At 42.9% G+C, this 21,093-nt stretch overlaps 1 protein-coding gene and 1 long non-coding RNA gene across 2 annotated transcripts in view; both read right to left on the bottom strand.

Moving 5' to 3' along the window:
* Positions 1 to 365: 365 nt before the first annotated feature.
* Positions 366 to 10,420, bottom strand: LOC148838838 (uncharacterized). The gene is made up of 3 exons (XR_016090859.1): positions 10,376 to 10,420; positions 1,485 to 1,666; positions 366 to 538 (listed from the first exon to the last, which is right to left on the bottom strand). It is a non-coding gene; the product is annotated as an uncharacterized LOC148838838 (long non-coding RNA).
* Positions 10,421 to 12,255: 1,835 nt separating this feature from the next.
* The window catches only part of prkd2 (protein kinase D2), a 39,507-nt gene continuing 30,669 nt past the window's right edge, over positions 12,256 to 21,093 (bottom strand). Inside the window, exons 12-18 of the mRNA XM_088912302.1 lie at positions 20,630 to 20,702; positions 19,131 to 19,237; positions 18,425 to 18,586; positions 18,203 to 18,301; positions 16,531 to 16,798; positions 14,856 to 14,941; positions 12,256 to 14,438 (exon numbers count right to left, since the gene is read on the bottom strand). Of these exons, the coding sequence (XP_088768428.1) occupies positions 14,226 to 14,438; positions 14,856 to 14,941; positions 16,531 to 16,798; positions 18,203 to 18,301; positions 18,425 to 18,586; positions 19,131 to 19,237; positions 20,630 to 20,702 (1,008 nt within the window). The 3' untranslated portion in view covers positions 12,256 to 14,225. The remainder of the gene's footprint in view (positions 14,439 to 14,855; positions 14,942 to 16,530; positions 16,799 to 18,202; positions 18,302 to 18,424; positions 18,587 to 19,130; positions 19,238 to 20,629; positions 20,703 to 21,093) is intronic.

Here is a 21,093-nt window from a genome sequence, read left to right on the forward strand (position 1 = left end):
TAGGTAATACTGTGTGCTTGCAGCTGTGCAACTGAAACAGCAGGGGTTTAACAGTGGTCAACCACAGCATTGAACCACCAACTTCTTTTTACACCAGATACTCAGTTATGCCCACAGGCTATATAATTCATGATGTCAGCTGCAGCTTGCAGTGCTCAAGAAATCACCCAAATGTCAAAGCACTGCTGTACTGTATATACTAACAGACACTTTTTAAAGGCATTTGGATAAGAAACAGAAACATTCTAAAAACTACAAACTGAGAAATCCACAGCAAAGTAAAGAAAAAAGAATGACTCCAGCATTATCCTTTAGCTGTACACGACAAGACAAGACATATGGTATATTTTTTTTATTTTCACGGAGCACAAAAGGACCATTTTTTCTGTATGTTTGTAGGTCCTGCTCCCCACAGTGCCTCTATACATGTCCAATAAGACAACTGCATTGGGATTCATCCAAAACTGGGGTTTCATCCATCCATCCAGTTTCCATCTGCTTCTTCCAATTCAGGGTCGCTGGGGAGCCGGAGTCTATCCTGGCAAGCACAAATTCAAGGTGGGGTACACCCTGGATGGGACGCCAGTCCATCACAGGGCGACACATATACAACACAGTCACACACTCACACCAGGGCCAGTTTTCTCAGAAGTCAATTAATCTACCAGTATATGTTTGGACTGTGGGAGGAAACTGGAGCACCTGGAGGAAGCCCCTGTGGAGATGGGGAGAACATACAAACTCCACACAGACAGCACCCTGGGTCTGGAATTGAACCCAGAGCCCCAGATCTGTGAGGCAGAAATACTTAAATATTGTGCCACTGTGCCTCTTTTTGAAAAGAAATTAAATTATACTCCTGAAACTTAATTTCATTTGTCTTGAGAAAGGCCATGTTACCAGTAATAATTCTAAAAAGCCTGGTGTACAGTATAAAGTACCTTATAATACTGGAAATCATCCTGAATAAAAGCTTTTGCTAAAAACATTAAAATTAATATAAGAAAGGAATATTTTTTAAACCAATACAGTCAAGATAAAAAAAAAATAATTCAAAGAGATTTAATTACATTTTTCTTCAGCCTCCAGGTTCTGCCTCAGTGAAGCTGAATGTTCTACTGAGACCTGATTCAAGCATTTCAAAACCACTACAAAGGATCTGGCAACTTCAGACCTATGGATTATGAAGGAATGGTGGGATGATATCCTAGGATCAGTTAAGCAGTATCAACAAAATAAATTAGATGGATTGAAAGGCCTCTTCTTGTTAGTGATCTCTAATGTTCGGTGCTGTTACTCCTACAACAAGAATTCCTGTCAAGAAAACTGTCCATCTGATTTTTAAAAAGCTCTGAAAAACAACGAGCAGGTTGATGATTGAAGCACTGCAAGTTTCACAACTAACAAAAATGAAAGCAGGGTGTAATTTAAGGGAAAACCCCCTTTCTTGGTTCCTCACATTCACGGAGAATGAATCAACTTACTTGTCCTCACGGGCCATCTGTATCTGTGCTTACTTTAAAGACTGAGTCTACGGCTCCCCAGTGGATTGAGATCAGTTCCTCTGAATTGCAGAAAGTCCCAGGAGTCACGCCATGTGCCCTCTTGAGCTCACCACTCAGGGCTTTCCAGTCGGAATCCCCACTGCATCAAAGAGTGACGATCTCTGTGTAGACAACAACCAGGGATAAGACAACTAGATGTCACAATATGCATCAGTTAATAACCCTGTCCGTGACTGTGACTTACTACCCAGCATGACTATTCAGCAAAGTCAAAAGAAACACTGTACCATCAGAAAAGTCACAAAATAAGTATAGGTTTAATAATGGAAACTAAACCAAGATCTGCAAACAGATCAACCAACCAGACAGACCAAAACTCTACCAACCACTACTACACCACCTAGGCCAGGTTATACACTATAAGCCCCACCTCTGGTCCCTTTGATGTCAAGGTGAACCTCCATTTTAAGGGGTGGGGTTGACAAGCTCTGTAACCTGACACAAGATGGTGGACACAAGACAACATTGTGGATCCACAACAGGTAACACACAACATAATTCAGCAATACATATTGTATAACACAGAACTAGCAAAAACTATATACAAATGATAGGCCCATCAAAGCAAAGTTCTGTGCTTAACGACAGAGCAGTAGCGTCTGTACTGGGCATCAGAATTAATAGTGTCAGAGTGTGGAGCTTTTGTCCACTTTCCAATGTTATATAAAAGTCAATTTATGAACCTTTATGGAGCACTGTGAAAAGATCAGTGCCTTCATTACCTGTGTATGTGGTCTGGAACTTAAGATAATATCACTTTATTAGCCATATACAATTTCTTGCATTAGGAATTTGTATTTTCGCATGCCCTAACTTGCTCTCCATGAGATACACAGGCACACAGACAGGGAGAGAGAAGCTTGGGGTCAGAGCACATGCTCAGCCATTTATACAGTGCCCCTGGAGCAGTTGGGGTTAAGAGCCTTGCTCAGGGGCCCAACGGAGTAGGATTCCTCTGCCAGCCGTGGGATTTGAACCGGCAACCTCCCAGCCACGGGTGCAGATCCTTAGCCACAGAGCCACCACCCCACCACATACAAATGATAGGCCCATGCGACCAGAGCGTAGCACAGCCGTTCATCACAGCGACCAACACAGCAAAGTCATGATTGCTGTTCCCCACTACCTTCCTGCTTTCGAATCTCCTTCTAAGTCAGGATTTTCAAGCCCTGCTACTGAAGAGCCCCAATCCAGTTATATTTAGAGGTCGCCCCAATTACCCTAGTTATTTAAAGATGAGGTACACTTTTTTAAGCAGTGGTTCCATTAATCAAGTCATTTTCCAGTGAAGGGAATACTTAAGAGCTGAAGGATATTGTGATTTTTGTTTCAAATGATCTCTAAATTACGTCAAATTACCCATTTAACTGATTATAACTAACTTGTTCCCAGCCTTTGGAATTTGATGCCTGGCCCACATGGTATTTAACATGACCGTAAGAAGACTGTGAAGAGAACAGGCCGTCATCCCAGTGGAGACGGACAGGCATTTCCTCTACACTAAGCGCACCATCAAGGCTGCCTGTCTTTCCCTGTGTCTACCCCGCACACTGATTTCTCTCTGCGTGAAAAAATATTTTTTACTATCAGTATGGAATTGAAATAAGCTTACTACCCAGAAGAAAGGTAATAATTATTACCTTGGGAATGTTCATATACAATAACTAAATGTTCACTCGATTTGGTCTGTCACAAGTTCAAATTCTTCACCCAGAAAAAGTTCTGTTTAGCCTGAGAGTGACTATGTCAACAAGCCAATGTTACAAAGTAACAAGTAATAGGTTTATTCCATGCTGAAAAGAGAAGAAAGAAAACACAACGTTTCGGCTGTGCAGCCTTCTTCGGGTGACTGGCCTGGCCTTCGGCTCACACCTGAAGAAGGCTCCACAGCCGAAACGTTGTGTTTTCTTTCTTCTCTTTTCAGCATGGAATAAACCTATTACTTGTTCCTTTGCAGCCTACGCATGCTGACGCAGCTACCCACCTGAACTACTTTCCTAAATATTTACAGTCAAATGGAATAAAACATATGCCTTCAGGATATGAGAAAATCTATTAAGAAATATATATTTCCTATATTTCCTGGGAAGTTCATGGGAAGTTTAATTTGAAGAGCTTTTTTCCGTCAGAGATGTTGCCCAAAGGTCACTACGAGGAAGTAGCTCTTCTTGACCCCCTTTCCTGGGAAAGAAATTAAGCACAATAAAAACAAAACTCTATCATGGCTAGTCTTCAACTGGACTTCCTGGGCAATGACAGTAATTCTCCTGACTAGGGCCTCCACAGACAACCACTGAACCCACTACAAACAATTCATTTAAAGCACATCAGTAGCCAGTATCTAGGAAAGTGTCTTGGGTTATAAAAGTATTTGCAATCTAGAATATAAAGTAGGAGTAGGCAGTTTGACTTGGTCCTCAAACACAACAGAGAGTGACTGCTTTTTGTTTCTATAATGAAACCACTTCAAAACTTCAAAAGTGTCATATCGGGCAACTCATAGTTACACTTGTACTGTTTTTTTAACCTTAAAATATAGTTTGACACAAATGGGGGTGGTGTGTTGTAGAATCAATCTTTTAATAAGTGGGTCTAACTAAGGTACAAAACCAGTGCTCTATGGTTACTTTAGTGTGGGAACAAAAAAGCAAAACCACCAAAAACGAAAAGCTCTTCCTTGAACTAATAATACTTCTTTCAAAATCTCTCTAGTTATAATAACCAGACACAGTAGCTAAGCTGCTCAATGGTTTTGCAGTGACATCTGTGTGAGATCCTTCTCTAAAACTCTTTCTCCAAACATTAAGTGTCTGAGACTCTTCTCAAAAATTGACATACTGTAGTTAAATGTTACCTTTTCCTTTTACCTGCCCAATCTGATTCAATCAGATTCAAGGAGGATCTGCCTTCTGTATACAGATGGCAGGTGTTGACGGATCACCTGGAAGCCCCTGCTTCCTGGTTGTGTCGCCTGACCAACTGTCTGCTCCCAATTGATCAGGTAACCTCCTTGTATAATTATTTTGTTTCTCAAATATGAACTTTCTCCCATCCACCCGAGACCTTAGAGCCCAATCCAGAGACAAACACTGCAGTGTTTGTCTCTATGCCACTAGTCAATAACAGAGCATGTAATTTCAAAATGCAAAATAACTTGGATAGCGTGTTTTTGGAAGGTGGGAGGAAGCTGGACCAATACACAAACACAGAGAGAACATGCAAACTGCACACTGAAAGCATCCCAGTACAGAATCGAACCATGAGTTGTGAGACAGGAGCACTAAATAATATACCACTGTGTGGGTCCAAATTAAAACTTGACTTTTAAAGAAAAAGCCAGAAAGAGGTAAAAATGCATGGCCTATTATAATTCAAGGAACAAATGCTGCAGGTTGAGCCACTCTTTGTATGGAGATACCTGCATGCTGCTCTGCTCTTCCATGACTGTTGGCACTACTGGGGTTAACTGTTCTAAAATCTCTTAACCTTCCTTGGGCAATATACATGAATAATCATATAGAAATTACCTGGGCGTTTTTCACTCCTGTTGTTCTGTTCCTTGTAAGAGCCAGTGCTCTGCCTGCTGCATGCAGCCCTGAACACACACCCATTTCAGAGAGTGAACGGCTGTACAAAGGGACTCCCAGTCTGATCCAGCTTTCTTGATGATTTAGGGTTGCCTGTTGCACCTATGTTGACTGTCTTTTAGCTCATACAGCGCTGGGTTTGGCCAGGAGTCATCCATGGCCCCGTGCCATGTGCTGGTGATGCTCTTCCTGTAAACAGGCATCTGCAGTTAAAGCTGCTGGACGCAAGGGCATTATTCTGGGTGCATGTTTCCTAATGGTGGCTGTTAATTGCTAATTGGATGTGCTATAAAGAGTCATTTAGACAATTACTGGCCAGAAACAGAGTTTCATTGAGAAACTGAAGGACAGAAAGAGCAGAGTTCTGCTGGCTCAGACTGACAGCAGCACACCCAAAGATTGGTGCTTCCAAAACCAAGAAATGAGCACAGAAACTTGACAAAACCAACAAAAACCTATCAATTCAGTTGGAGAAGAAAAGTAATTCAAAACTCACTAATCCTCTTAATTTAACAAATACTGTTCTTTTAAATTATACTAATTTATTAATGACACCCTTTTGAACTAGCTGTCCCTGTGGACTAGCAGGAAAAATGCCCATGTGAATGAAATGATCTAAGACGAGGAGCTTCAAACAGAGTACATATAAAGTATAAATAAATAAGAGATCTTCTGGGAACAAAAACTAAGATGTGTTCTTGAAAGCAAGGTCTGACAAAAACCGGATTTTAATAATTTCCTGCAGTTCTATTAATGTTTGGAAGGCATTTTTTCTTATCAAAAAAAGAGTATATTACAAACATCTCCTGTAGACCAGCTTGTTTTTTGTTTTCAGACTCAACAGCCACCTTGAAACCAGATTGACACTATCTTCTCCTGCTTGTGAAAGTGAAGCTGAAGCTGTAGTGCTGTGCTGTGCCTCTCTGCTTCCGGTGTGACTCTGCCCGTCATCTAGAGAAACACCTGTGTACAGAACACAGGATGTGGGAAACCACCCCAGAGCTGTGTTCTGTGCCTTTAAAACAAACCAAAAGCACAGTCAGAGTGCCGTCTCTGTTTTATTACTTCTGTGGTTTATTTTGTGATCGAGGACTTTTTAATTTCATCCTGTCAGCAACTAAAGGCTGTCTGCTTTTATCTTTGGAGGGAAAACATTAGGATGAAAAGGTTTGGACAGGGGTGGAAATATGTTGTGCTTGTCACCACTGCTGCCTCACAGATGAGGGTGCAGTCTTCAAATCCAACCTAGGCCACCTTCCATGTGCACAACTCCCAGCGACACTGTAGCCTTTCACAGAGACGCGCTGTCTTAGATAAATGAGTTCTCTGGCACCCAGTTCAGGGTACAGTCCTGCTTTGTGCCCTTTTCAAGGACAGACTCCAGGCTGCCATGACTCTTACTGGCCATTATTACCCCTCTTTTGCACTATAATACTGTCTTAAACACAAGAACAGACTTTATACAATACAGCAAAATTTGAAAGCTGAAACAGGTATTTACATGCATTTATCACCCAGAATACTATAATGTTACAAGTATAAATAAATAACATAAACCCTGATCAAAATTATTTAGTACTATATAATATAAATTGTATATCATTTTTAACATAAAAGTATTGTACAATTGAAAACAACACCCATGTAGTATTGGATTAAATTAAATCTACTAAATCTAATGTAAACATAGACATGTTGGAGTAGGGCAGCTTCATGGCCACATTCAGCTCTGGCTTGTACAGCAAATTAGACTCACCTGGGACATGTTAGAAAGTTGTAGGGACCTTGTACCAAAAAAGCAAGAAAACCTGATCTATTCTAGATGACATAGATGGCTGTTAGTTCTGATGTTTTGTACTATACTTTCTGTCTCACTTAAAAGCTTTAATTAGACACTTTATAACACTTCTGATCTATGAGTGGTAAATGTAGCTCAACTGTTTCCCCACCAACACGTTCTTGTAACATTCTTGTAAAAAAGTAACTGATCACTTTCACTCTCACTGCCAGGAAGTTAAAGTTAGTTACAGGGGAGGAAAACAGTAAAGAACTGAAAATTTCTTAGTAGAGCAAAATGAGGGCCAGAGAAGTCACTCTTGCTTCTAATTAACCAGATTGCTAAAGTCAGAAAAATATAAGATTGAACATCTACCTTTCGGCGAGAAGAAATGTTGAAGGCTAGTGGCCCAGGGACGTATATATAGAGAGACCTTGTGGGTTAGTTTCAATGCTATTTAATTGTGCACCTTTTCTTTAACAAAACGTGCAATGAGATGGTGTCACTGAGTTAAACCTTGCAAGAAAGCAGCTTTAAGCTCTCCTCCGCTGTCTGGATTTAAAAACTACCTCTCAAGACAAAGATATATAAAGAGTAACATTTACATTACAGACTTCTGATTTCATTTAGAAATTATTTATAAACTGCAATATCTAAACTCAGCGTTTACAGAGTTTCAATCAGGTAGTTAATCTAACTTTAATTTTTAATGTTAACAACAATCATACTATTCACAAATACAAATGATTTAATATTTGATTTCAGTGTTAATAATTAAAGAACCTATAAACTGTGATTTACAAGCCCTAAATGTTTGACACCTATTAAGCAAGATAGAAACATGGTGCAGGTGGCTCTTCAAAACAGAAATTAATCATATGCCTGTGAAAGTGGAATTCCTAAATGTTTAAAGCCACATCCACAGAAGTAATAAATACACAAGGAACAAGTAAAGGCTTAAGGAAAAGACAAGAGACAATGTTTCGGCTGTGGACCCTTTTTCAGCTGTGACTACAGGACAGCTTCCTACTTAAACGTCTTCATAAATACACAATGTTCGCGTTCTGTCAGTGAGATTGAAATATGTTTTAATATCACTTTGAAGTTCACCTCTCCTGCAAACAAACAAGGTCTGCAGCTCCAGGGTCGCATTCTCCACCGCTCTGGAGATTTAACAGCAGCAAATCTCTGCCTTCAGACTCAGAAAAAAAGAGGGAAGAGCAGTTAACACTGAGAGCAGGAGCACTTCTTTACACAAAGGGTGGTGGGAGTGTGAAACAAACTGCCCAGCCATGTTGTTGAAGCTTCCCTCAAGAAACAGCTGATTGAGATCTTAGCATCACTTAGCTGCAAACTACCAAACAGGCCAGATGGCATATGGCTGCTCTTGTTTGGAACTTTCTTACGTTTAATGTCTGTGCAGTCCCAATCCTTGCAAACAACGAACGGGGGAACGGCAATCAGGTGGGGAGACCAGATAAAGCCTGCAGGGGCAATCCAGAGTAGCCTGTCACACCCAGCCTGCACAGTTTTGGGAGGCAGGAAGAATCCAGGGTGCATGGCCAGACCCCAACATGAGGATGGGGAGAACAGCCAAACTCTTTCTTGTGCTGACTTCTTTACAGGACAGTAAATGTCCCTCTGGTTTGCAAAAGCTTAGTAGCTCAGATTGCTGGACAGCAGGTTTCACACACATATTCCACCAAGAAGGTATTTTCCATTTCCCTGCAGGGGACAGTTGGGAGAATTGGATGGTATAACTCCTACTCCTCCTCTTCACTTCTCCGATTTCCAACCTGGTTTCTCTTTTCTGTGTTATTTTTCAGCCTTTTGAAATGGAAATCTGCTGCCGCCAACTCTCCTGGCAGGCACTCAGCCTGTTTTTCAAAAGCTGCCTTAATGGAAAGTAACAGCGCTATCATGGCGATTGACAATGGAAAGAGGCTCAGTAGCAACACAGACACACAGACACAGACGCAGCAGCACAGAGCGCTAGAGATCAGATATAGATGGAAAGCCTGCTGCTAAACTCTGTTGGTTCCCAAGCACAGCATTAAGAACACAAAGAGGGTGGCAATCAAGGGGTGGCCAGGCAGCTGGTACCTAATTGATCCCTAGATCTCATCCATCTGCTTCATGACGGACCCCCCAGTTTCACAGAAGTGAGTGGAAAAGAGCAAACACCAGCAACTCTTTGTGCAAAGAGCAGCCACCTGTTTTCAAGCCTCTGTGCACCTGGATTTCACTCCCACACCCATCCTCTGTCTTTGTTTTACTGTGTGGAAAAACAACATTGAACTGCTCTCAGTAAGATCACAAACCATGCTTTCACACTTTTCACTGGTACAGACGCAACCCCAACTCTGTTTTGTTGAACTCTTTAACCCACTCTTACTTTTTTCACAACTCTTCAGACAGGTATAACTATATGAGCTTTTTACCTGTCTATCTACATCAGGCCCTGTGTGAGGAATCAAAACTACCCAATACAGCATTGTTTGGTTTTGTGCTTGGTCTTGTGCTATACATCCTTTATAAGTCTCTCTATGGAGGTTTTAAATTTTCAGACGTCGCCTTTTTTCAAACAGTTAAATATATTAATGCAAGTATAGCGAAGTAAGTAATATTATAACCCCATTTAAAAAAAACAACAAAATAATTTTCAGAATTCTTTGAAATTGTCAGAAATAAAACATCCACAACTCTTCCAGCTTTGTTTAGAAATGGATGTTACTTCACAGATAACACGTGTAAAGCAAAATACTGCCCACTTCAGTATTTTGCTTTACACATTTTATCTGTGAAGTAACATCCTGAATTTGGTTTGATCAGATGTGGGATCCACCGCACACGCTCAATGCATTAATGAACGAGTCCTCAGGTTTCTAACCTACAGGGTGTCTCCCAGCTTGTAAAGACTCAGAAGTCCCTCGCAGCTGTTGGAGAGCGAGCCCGTTATACTGTAAATACCACTGCTCCCTAAGAAAACATCACGAAGATAAACATTTGGTTCAAAACAGCAGATACGCTCTCTCCAGATTAAATAAAGCGAGTCTCCAGCCACAACAGTTTGTCTCTAGTGTCCTGCTGTTTCTAGGAATGAGGCGTCTATGAGTTTACAGTAAGTGGCGTGACCAAAACAAGGCGAATTCCAGCGCTAAACAGATCAATCAGTACAGCCTTGCACACAGCGTTCAGATTAATCACGGTTTCACTATTAAACATACAGCCGGGACCACACAAACGGCTATAACATTTAAAAACTGTTGTTCAGAAGTACACCGAGTCTTTCAGCCTTGTTTAAACTCAAGGTCTGTCGTCTCTAGGGCAAAGTAAGAAAAGTCAAGAGAATAATATGAATGTAGTCAGTCAATAATAATTATTTACATTAGTATATAATTTATAGTAGTACTATAGCCCTTTCCATCCCAAAGCGCTTTACATACATGTGGTCTGAGCGACCCTTGCGAAAACAGCCTCTCAAAATGACCTCTCGTGTTCGAGTCCGCGCTGCGGAGCGCACATGCATCGCGGTGCGCTCGCCAGAGTCTGTGCGGCCAGTCGCCGTGAAAGCTCACTCAGCACGACCGCTCCGCTTCCCAGCAGTGGCCCGTGTTTTTCCGGGGTCATGACCCGCGAGGGCTGGCTGTCGGGAGAAACCTGCACCGCTGAGGCTGTGAAACACGAGAACCCAATACTAACCTGTCACAAAAACACAAGAGCTCAGAAAACAATAATCATTATCTAAAAGTTTATGTCGAATATTTTTTTTAACTGTGTAGGCATGCGTATACAGATTTTTGATACAGATCCAGGGACTTGAAATATCTGTACCCGAACTTTGCATTCATAAGTAATTGCAGTCAGAGTCCAGTCCTCTCTCATGGCTTTTCTGCCCTGGCTGTCAGAATCACCTATCTCCAGTCCTTTTGGCCCAGAGTGCCCCATGACCTCAGTGGGGAAAAAGAGCTTCGGTTTGATGATAAACCAGAATGCTGTAGTAGGGAGGCTCTGCTCTTCTCGAGCGTCTTCCTGTCTGAAGATAAAGTTTACTCTAGTTCAACATGGAGCCCCAGGACTTGTGCCAGCCATTGGCTTTGCTTTGTTACATATTCCTGCTGCTCCCTCACCAGCACAGCACCAGCACCCTGTGCTGTACCATGACTTTCGCCATGACTTCTTTGTGCTTTGCAACACTTCCCTGTGGACAGGTACTGAGGGTTGCTCCTGTCTGCGCTGGGCTGCCTGAAGACAATGGCCGGCTGTGCTCTGCTGAGAAACAAGGTCACAGGAGCAAACCTTGAGAGAGAGGCTGAAAGAGCCTAATTTCTTCATGAGTTCACAGCCTGTCACTCAACTTTTAAAAGCTCAGAGGAAGCCTTCTGTTTGCCAGGGACTTCTTTATTTTAAATGATTTATTATGAAGTTAGTTGGCTGATGAAGCTCACAAAACATACTTCGAACATTGGTGAGGATTTCCTGTTTTTGTGGGTGTGCTCAGTAAATGTCATTTTTGCACCATTTTTGCACTATTTTTGTGCGCCAGATCTCGTGGTGCTGAAAGGTGAAACTTCACCTCCGCCTCCCCACCTCCACGTCATTCAGATGACATTCTCATCCAGGTCTCATCTTGGCTGAAATCGGCAGGTGTCGTATCTGGGGAACGCCTCTTTGCTATCAGTAAAAAACACAACTGTCTGTTTACTGAGAGATCACCTGGAGTGGCTCTAGACATTAGAAATAGGGGATTCAGTACATTGTTACATCACAGATAGTCACAGGTATCTGTACAGCCAGGTCCACCCCCAGCCTCATGAACTGCCTCCAGTGGCCACAGAAAGCTCCCTCTGCCAGCAAGCTTTCCTCCCAGCACTGACAGGCTCTCATGCTGATGGAGGCGTCATCACGAAGCAAGAGGGTACGAGGTTCAAAGAAGAGAACTTTGAATCAGTATTTTTTAGGATCTAGGAACACATCAAACTCCAACTGAGGACATAATTAGCTGAACTGGTCTAATGAAGCAAGAGATCTGTGGGAACAAACACCTGTAGACCAGGTTGTTGATCCCTGATTCACCCAGAAGAAAACCTAGATATAACAATGACTTTAGTTTACTACAGTAAACTCTAAAATAACTTTTAGCAAGCATGCAAGATGCTTGGACATAAAAAGAAACACAATAAACAGTGCAAGTCTCACATGTAAAACCTTTGGCGCTACAGTCTCTCTAGAGTAACTTTCTATTGTTCTGATTATAAACAATCTTCTGGTTCACAGCTGTCCAACCTGGAAAGAAATCATTCTCAGCAAGCATAACCCATTATTATTTGATCAGTTTTATTGTAGGATCTACTTCTGTATAATTAAGAAACAAAATTACAGAACCACCTCATTTAAGCTTCTACTGTGGACACAAGTCTGTTTGGGAAACCACACCACAGCTCCCTCTTGTGGCTGCAAGGCTGACAGCCTATTCTTATGCCTTCCTGAGAGATCTCAGATCATAGGAGTGTCACTGGGAAACTGGCGCCAAGGGAGACGCGGGTCCCTTCCTTTTTACAATTACACCAAAGTCACATGTTAACAGCACAGTTCTCCAGAAAACAAAACAACATACAAGAAGTACTCAGTCATGTCTTGAAATCACAGCCCTTGCAATTATTTTTTTTCTTAGTTCTGTATTTACGCAGGTAGTTCTGTGCTTCCTTTACTTTCTTCCACTTCAGAGCAAAAGCTTGACAAGCCTCTTTGTCCTTTTCAGGAAGCAGGCCGCAGAAAATTGGAACAGGACATGTGGAGCCACAGAGAGCATGGAGGAGCCAGTCTTTCACACACTTCTACTGCCTGGAAAGATCACTTCTCCTCTTACAGCAGGAATGATCTTTAAGACGGATGCAGTGTATAACAGTAGAAATTAACACAGGTACAGAAAGCATTTCAAAGAGGAGATGTTGCTTGCTCTCTGGAAACTGAGCTTTTTACACCTGATGCTTCAATAAGCCAATAGTCTTCCCTGCATACACTAGCCAAATAACCTTTTTGAAGGAGTTACAGACAAAATTACATAGAATTAATCAATGGATGATGTGTTTTTCTGGAGAGCATCTTGAAGAAAAATTTTCTGGTCTCTTTTTGTGTATATTAATATTTAATATATTAATGCTATCAAAGCTGCAATACTGCAGTGAAACTGGAAGTCCTGTACTGGCACCTGGGTGCCATGTCGCCCACTGGAGTCGGACACACCCAGACGACTCTGCCATCACTTCCTGTTTTCACTTTGAGGCAGGAACTTTTTTAACACTGCAGTGGGTGATTGAAGGCTGCGTGTGCATAGAAGAGGGAACTATACATACAGGAGTTTCTTAGAGGATGAAGAGTTAGACCACCAACACCCCCACAGTAATGATGTTTCTCATCCTTGCCCAGCTCCTCCCACACTGGAATACAAAGGGTAGCCAGTTAGTCGTGCATTGCTGAATTTTTATAAAAGAGAAATTAAGGAAGTCATTACAGTATCTGTGGGTGTCAGTGGAGGAAAAGTGCTCCTAAAAGGCTCCTGTTCAGGAGTGTCCACATTCATGAAAAGCAAAACCCATCTCCTGTGTTTTTCCAAGAGCCGTGGGAATAAGCAGCTGCAGCATTGGACAGACCTGCTCTGTGAGCAGGAGTTGGGGCGGAGTGTAGGATGGACGCTCCCCCCCCTCTGGCTACAAGAGGCCTCTGGTCCCAGTCCATGAGACGTTGCTCTGCCTCTCCCTGTGGCAATCCGGCATTTGATCATGGTTTTACTTTGTTCTTTCCCATGTTTTCCCAATGGGTTTACCAAGCTCTGGATAATGACGAAACCCAATGATTTTCCAATTAGAAAAGTTTATAGACAGTAGTATTTGTAGGAATATCAAACTGCCCTTCCATGCATCAGCTATGGAAAAACTATGTCCTCTCACAGTTAACAGCACCATGGTAAAAGGAAATTCTCCATTTGAATAAGTTTGACTAGACTGTGGCTCTGAAGCTGCTGATGTGCCACTATGTGTGAGAGAGGACGGAAAGACCATGGCCAGGTCTCTCACTAGAGGGACATCTTCGGCTGCAAGAAGTCACTGTTTGGAGACAGGAGAGTGTTGGAGCTGCTCAGTCCTCTGGAGAATGATTGCAGATCCATTGGGCTTTTGCTGTGGACCCATTGAAGTCGAGTCCTGTAAAGGGCTGGTTTTGTCACCTCTGTGCATGTCACAACTCCAGAGAGACAGGCGGTGGGCGGGGCACAGTGGACCCGTGGAGCCACTGCGCTCAGAGGATGCTGACCCTCTCGGTGAGCCCCTGCATGTCACTGTCATCCGAGTCGTCACTGCCAGCGGCCGGGGGGGCAATGAGGTGGGGGGGGTAGGGCAGGGTGTGGTCCTGTGCGAACTGCTGCCAGCGCCTGTCGTCGCTCTCGTGGGTGATGTAGCGTTCGCCCAGCTTGCACTCCAGCTCCCGCAGGTCCAGCCATGTCTGATAGTCCTGCAGCCCCAGACGCAGAGGGAGAGGGGCAGTTAAGACCAGGAGAAACAGAAACAGAGCGAGTGGGGCTTAACTCTCTATTTTATTAATAGTTGATCATTTATTCAGTCTCCATGTTTCTATTTACCTGCTTATCTTATGGAAATAAATGTTTTGCTGAAAGAGAGCTCATCTAACACCGCCACAGACCCATCACTCGTGGTGGTGGAAGGGGATCCCCATTACCTGTAAAGCACTTTGAGTAGAGTGTCCAGAAAAGTGCTATATAAGTGTAAACAATTTTTCATTATTAACTGCAAAGCCATCTACCTGTCTAACAGTACAACAGTGCCTTCTAGTGGTTATTTCCAGGCAACACAGACAACAAAACTAAGAGCACTGCTGTTTATCAGCACCACAGGTCAAACCAGTGTGTACCTGCAGCCAGATGTGGCTCAGGGACTTGTCCACACTGTAGCGCTTCCTCATCTTCACCTGCAACAGGTTGTTGATCAGATCAATGGCTGAGGAGGAAAGAAATGTATAACAGAATCAGGCAAACAGTGCTTGTACATGTGTTTCCTTTTTTCCACTTGGTCAGCTTTTAAGATCACTTTATTGGCCATATACAATTTGTCTTTTCGCATACACCAACTTGCTTTCCATGAGCCACACAGATAGGAAGAGAAGCTTGGGGTCAGAGCGCAGAGTCAGTCATTTATACAGCACCCCTGGAGCAGCTGGGGTTAAGGGCCTTGCTCAGGGGCCCAACAGAGTAGGATTCCTCTGCAAGCCACGGGATACGAACTGGCAACCTTCCAGCCACAGGCACAGATCCTTAGCCACAGAGCCACCGCCCGCCCACATGGCCTCAACTATCATTTCTATGCTGATGATACTCAGGTATCCATGACACTGATGTGGGGCTGTCTCTAATCTATGTAATTGCATCTCCAACATAAAAACTTGGATGACTCAAAATTTCCTTCATCTAAACTGCGACAAGACTGAAGTCATGCTTATTGGCACCCCCCATCAACTTTGTAAAGCCAGTGCTGTAACCCTATCTGTGGATGGTTCTGTACTTGAGCTTCAGTCTAAATTGAACAACCTTGGGGTGATATTTGATTCAGGTTTGACATTCGACCCACATGTGCAGCATATTGTCAAAACACTTTTCTTTCACCTGAGAAACATTGCTAGACTACGCCCAATGTTATCACTGACGCTCTACTCGCTGGGGTTTCCAAATCCACATTGAACAAACTCCAGTCTGTCCAAAATTCGGCAGTCAGAATCCTGACCAGGTCTAGTGCAAGTGATCAAATTACTCCTATCCTGGAGTCCTTGTACTTGGCTTCCTGTCAAGTATCAAGTCGACTTCTAAATCCTCATGCTCACCTATAAGGCTCTGCATGGCTTGGCACCTCAGTACCTGTCTGAGCTACTGTCGCCCTACTCCCCACCTCACAGCCTTCACTCCTCTAATTCTGGTCTCCTAATAGTCCCCCAAGCCCGTCTACATTGTATGGGTGACAGGACCTTCTCCTGCTCCCGAAGCTCTGAAACTCTCTCCCCAAGGATATCAGAGAGTCACCTTTTCTAAACTCCTTCAAATCCAGACTTAAAACCTTCTTCTTTAGAAGAGCTTTTACTTAACTGGTTCTGTTTTTACCCCTATGCTCCTACTGTATTTAGTAACCCCATCCACTGTCTCCTCTAACTGTGTATTCTCATCGTGCTTATCTTGTGTATTTTTTTATTTTTACTGTTGTTGTTGTCATTCCTTAAAGCGCTTTGAGAAGCCACCTTTAAAGGCATGATATAAAATAAAGTTATTATTATTATATAGAAACAAGTGCAGAATTGAAACAAAGGGAAGTAATGTTAAATGTATTTGTTTCTCCATGTGCAAAAAAAAAAGATATTGCAATCCTTTAGAGTTCAACAAAAGGCAAATACTAATTCATTGGTCTAAATGATCACATACAGACAGGACAAAAGAACTGAGTATCTTTAGTCCTTGCCAGAGGACAGCAACAAGGAGGTTTGATTTTAGTATTTTAAATCCTGAACGGACAGAGTTGAGCTCAATTGCATAATGCTGTGGTACCTTCGGGAGAGATGTGTTTCCAGGGGTTCGGGGGGTACATGAAGGCAGCATTGTGGATCTGGTCATTGATGTCCTCGTCCTCGTTGAAGGGGAAGGTGCCGCTCAGGCTGACGTACATGATGACGCCCACTGACCACATGTCCAGTGAGCGGTTGTAGCCCTGGTTCAGAAGGACCTCAGGTGCCAGGTATGCTGGGGTGCCCACCACTGACCGTCGGAATGACTTCTCGCCGATTATCCGGGCGAATCCAAAGTCACACAACTTTACCTTTGCAGACAGAAGGGAGATGGAAAGACACGGGAGAGAAACAGAGGAGTTTGATCGCCACATGTCCATGCGGATTGGGATTCTTATTCAGGCTTTTCTCTCGGAAAGTGTACAGTACAATACAACACTTTCACACAATGTGCACACATTACAAGACAGCAAATAATAATAAATAATGATCATTCAACAAAGCACAATAATGTACAGCTGGCAATAAAGAGCTATAAACACACTGGACAATAAATACGTGGTAGTCAAGTAAAAACTATGTGAACTGCCAGTGGGTATTCTTGAGCCTGGTGGTCTGTGCTTTGATGGTGTGGTGCCACTTCCCAGAGCGCAGGGAGAAGAACAGTTTCTGGTCGGGTTCCTGAATAATGGATCGGGCTTTACTCTGACTGCAGATTGTGTGAATCTCATCAATTGATGGTAAGTCGCATCCGATAATACTCTTTAGAGTGTCTTTGTCATGTATGGTATTATTTACATACTGTACCATGGAGTGATGCGAAGAGTTAGGACACGTTCTATGGTGCTGTGTAAAAGTTCATGATTAATTGCTTCCCCATACTGCATTTCTTTAGGTACCACAGAAAATGCAGGCGATGTTGTGCTTTTTTCAGACTGCCTACAGTGTTGTGAGACCAATCCAAGATGGCGGAGATCTGAAGTACAAAGCAGCTCCCACTCCCTCTGGGTCTCCTGAAGTCCACATTGAACACTTTTGTCTTGTTGATATTCAGGGCCAGATTATTTTCATAGCACCACCTTGTTTGATGTTCCACCTCGCTCCTATATGCAGACTCATTGTTGTTACTGATCAGCCCAGTGACAGGTGTCATCAGTGTATATGATAATGTGGTTGTTGCTGTAAGTTGCTGTACAGTCATATGTAAACAAAGAGTACAGCCTGGGGCTGAGACAGCAGCCTAAAGGAGCTCCGGTATTTAGGATCACTGTAGAGGACATATTTCTGTCAGTTTTTACTGGCTCAGCTCTGCCTGAGCTGCAAATGCAGTATCCATTTGCAGATAGAGTTGCATAATCCCAGATTCCTGAATTCCGGGACCAGCGTGATGGGAACAGTTGTGTTGAAGGCATAATCTATAAATAGCATTCTAATATAGGTGCCCCATCTATCTAAATGGTCAAAGGCAGTATGTAATGCTGGAGATATTGCATCATCAACAGATCACAGGATTGAGGGAGAAGAGGAGAGGGACAGAAGGGAGAGAGAGAGAAGTGTGGGGGATGAATAACAGGAAGTTAAGAGGATGATGACAGGGCCTGTTCTTGCAGCCCACATACCTACTGTGCAGGTACACAGCAGTAAACTTCTGGATACTCTGTCTAAAAAGAGAGAGTGCACAATTCCCAGTGAACATCTTGCACACTGAGCAGTACCTGTGGGAAGGGGTCTGCTGAGGCCAGCAGAACGTTCTCAGGCTTCAGGTCACAGTGCACGATGTTCTTGAAGTGCAAGTGTCTCAGAGCAGCCAGAATCTATGAGGAAAAGGCACAGGCAGCACCGTCAGTACAACTCTTCCCTCACAGGAGCTCACTGTGGTGAAACTTGTCTAATTTCAGCACCAGCCTGGAGTGAGCCCACGGTGAGAGAGCAGGCACCTGTGTGATGAGGAACTTGGTGAGGCGCTCAGGCAGCCGGCCCTTCTCGCTTGAGAGGATCATCTCCAGCATGTCCCCATGCAGCTTCTCCATCACCACGAACACCTTCTCGGGCGTCTCGAACATGCACTCCAGATTGACGATGCCCAGGTGGCGTAGGCTCTGCCAGACACAGGGAGAGCTGTGAGTGGTCCCCAGTGTTTGCCCCTCGCTTTTTATCATGAACTTATCATGGCAATGCCCTGATCTTGTTGAACATCAAAACCAGTTTAATTTACACTACAGTAACTATTTCTACGTATTGTGTTATTTGTTCTCACTTCCCTAATGTGATGAATAGAGGATTAAAAAATAAAATACAAATTCACTTCCAAACAGAACAGCTCTTCCAGATTTTTAGCCATTGATGAAACAGAGACCTACAGAAGACGCAGGATTTGGGCTTTAATTAGCAGATTGGGATATGTACCTTGCCTACCTTTGGCTTCTCTTGGCCATATCTTTAGATTTACTTTACAATTACTCTAATTACCAATAAAGGTCAAATGCCAATTAAAACAAGCTTACAGTCCATATTCTGTTTCATGAATGGTTTTTGTCCCATATCCAGTGTGCAAAATGGAGTATGCTGTTCCAAGCTGTGACAGTGTGTGGCGCTCAGTGAGATTGCACAGGCAGGTGCTAACCGTCCCCCCCTGTGGGTTACCTGGAGAATCGCAACCTCATTCCTCAGCTGGCTCTCCTGCCTGGTCGGGAATCGCAGCTTGTCAATCACCTTCACGGCCACATCACGTCCAGTTTTCCGGTGTTTTCCTGGAGACACAACACAAGACTCCTTAGTGAAAGATGTAGGAATTCAACCATTAATTGTTGTAAAAGAAAAACTTGCAACAGTTGTAGCAGGTGTATTATGGAAGCGTCTACAGGGTAATTCTATTCAAGGTTTTTTTATTGGCATGACAAGATGAAGCACATTTTGCCAATAAAATGTCTACACCTGTGATTTCAGTGATAATCAGACAGTAAAGAAAACAGACATGAAGTAGTAAAACAAATGCAAAAGAAAAATATGGAAAAGAAAATGAACTTTTACTAAACTGCTTCTGTTTCCCTCTGGGTTATGAGAGTTACTGCAGTGCAGTTTTGGATTTGCACAGCCCCCTGCTGCTTTGTAACTCTCCTCTGGCCCAGATGGAGTCAGGTGACGCCAGCTCGTTCACCTTGCAGGCATTAAATAGAAATGCCGCTGAGAGACACAAAGTGTATTTAAAGACATCTGAGTCACCCTTACAGAGTGTTAGCCGCTGTAAACAGAATGCAAGAAAACCCAGAGCTTCACATAATGACGGGTTACAGACACACTGTGCTCCTGCATTGTCCACCAAAAGGTAACTCTTTAAAGAAGAGATATACTAATTGCGTTACTGACACTCTACATTGTAAACCTCAAGAAGACAAACTGTGTACAGACTGTTTTAAAGACCACAGTCATCACGGCTACTTTTGACAGAGCTGCCTGACAAGCTAGACTGTGACACATTATAGTTGATGCGTATTTTCACTCTGAAGTTATTAACTCTGATTTTTGTAATCTCTAAGTGAATGATCAGCATTTGTGTTCCCAGCAGATAGTTTCACAGATATATATTGTATTACATATGAACAAGTAATAGGTTTGTGAAGGCTCACACCTGAAGAAGGCTCCACGGCCGAAACGTTGTGTTTTCTTTCTTCTTTTTTCAGGATGGAATAAACCTATTACTTGTTCATTTGCAGCCTACGCATGCTGACGCAGCTACCCACCTGAACTTGTATTACATATGTTGTTTATTAAGCATGTTTTTATTATATTCATAACTTGCATGTTGTATATTTAGAATCCGTGTGCGAGACTATAAATTATTATGTTTGACTGATTCCTAAATGTTGTCAAGTGCTCTTATTACAAATTCTGATTGTTACAGCAAATTAAAACCTCAACACCCCACACTACATATAAGCTAATATATTTAGAAGCAGGAAATTAAATTAATAAGATTTTCGATAAAATTCAAGACTGGGCAAATGCTTGGCTTATGACGTTTAATTTAGATAAATGCGTTATGTGGAGACAGCTGTTACACAGAAACCATATGTACGAAACGGGAAACGTTGAGCTTGCAAAAGCTCTTTTAGGGGAGACAAAGTCCCTTAATATGTGCTTACCACCATAGACCACTCCGAACTGGCCGGATCCCAGCACCTCGTCTGCAAAGATCTGGTAGACCATGCCGATGTCCTGCCAGGCACAAGAAAGACACCCATCAGCTACACTCCCCCGTCAGGTCCCCCTTGCGCCTCCAGCTCTCAACCCCCCCCTTGCAGCAGAAGAGCCCAGTCCAGCACAAAACACACAGATGCAGACTATCCCCTTGGCAGATCGCCCTAGACTTACACCAGGATTTGTACATCTTTCCCATTTTTTCACTTTGGTTTCAACCATGCCTTCACTGGGTGGTGGGGACTGCATGGAGAACTATTGCAAGTGTTTATCACAGGATATTCCCCTGCTCAAGTAAAGTCAAACACCATGAGAACATGCTGAAACTACAGCAAAATGGTGGGAAAACTACAAAATTCTGATAGTAAGTTTTCAAGGTAGAACTTTTCATTAGGGAACTGAGAGCAGC

This window comes from Atractosteus spatula, chromosome 3 (genome assembly GCF_055471065.1).
Source record: "Atractosteus spatula isolate fAtrSpa1 chromosome 3, fAtrSpa1.hap1, whole genome shotgun sequence".
Lineage (NCBI taxonomy): Eukaryota > Metazoa > Chordata > Actinopteri > Semionotiformes > Lepisosteidae > Atractosteus > Atractosteus spatula.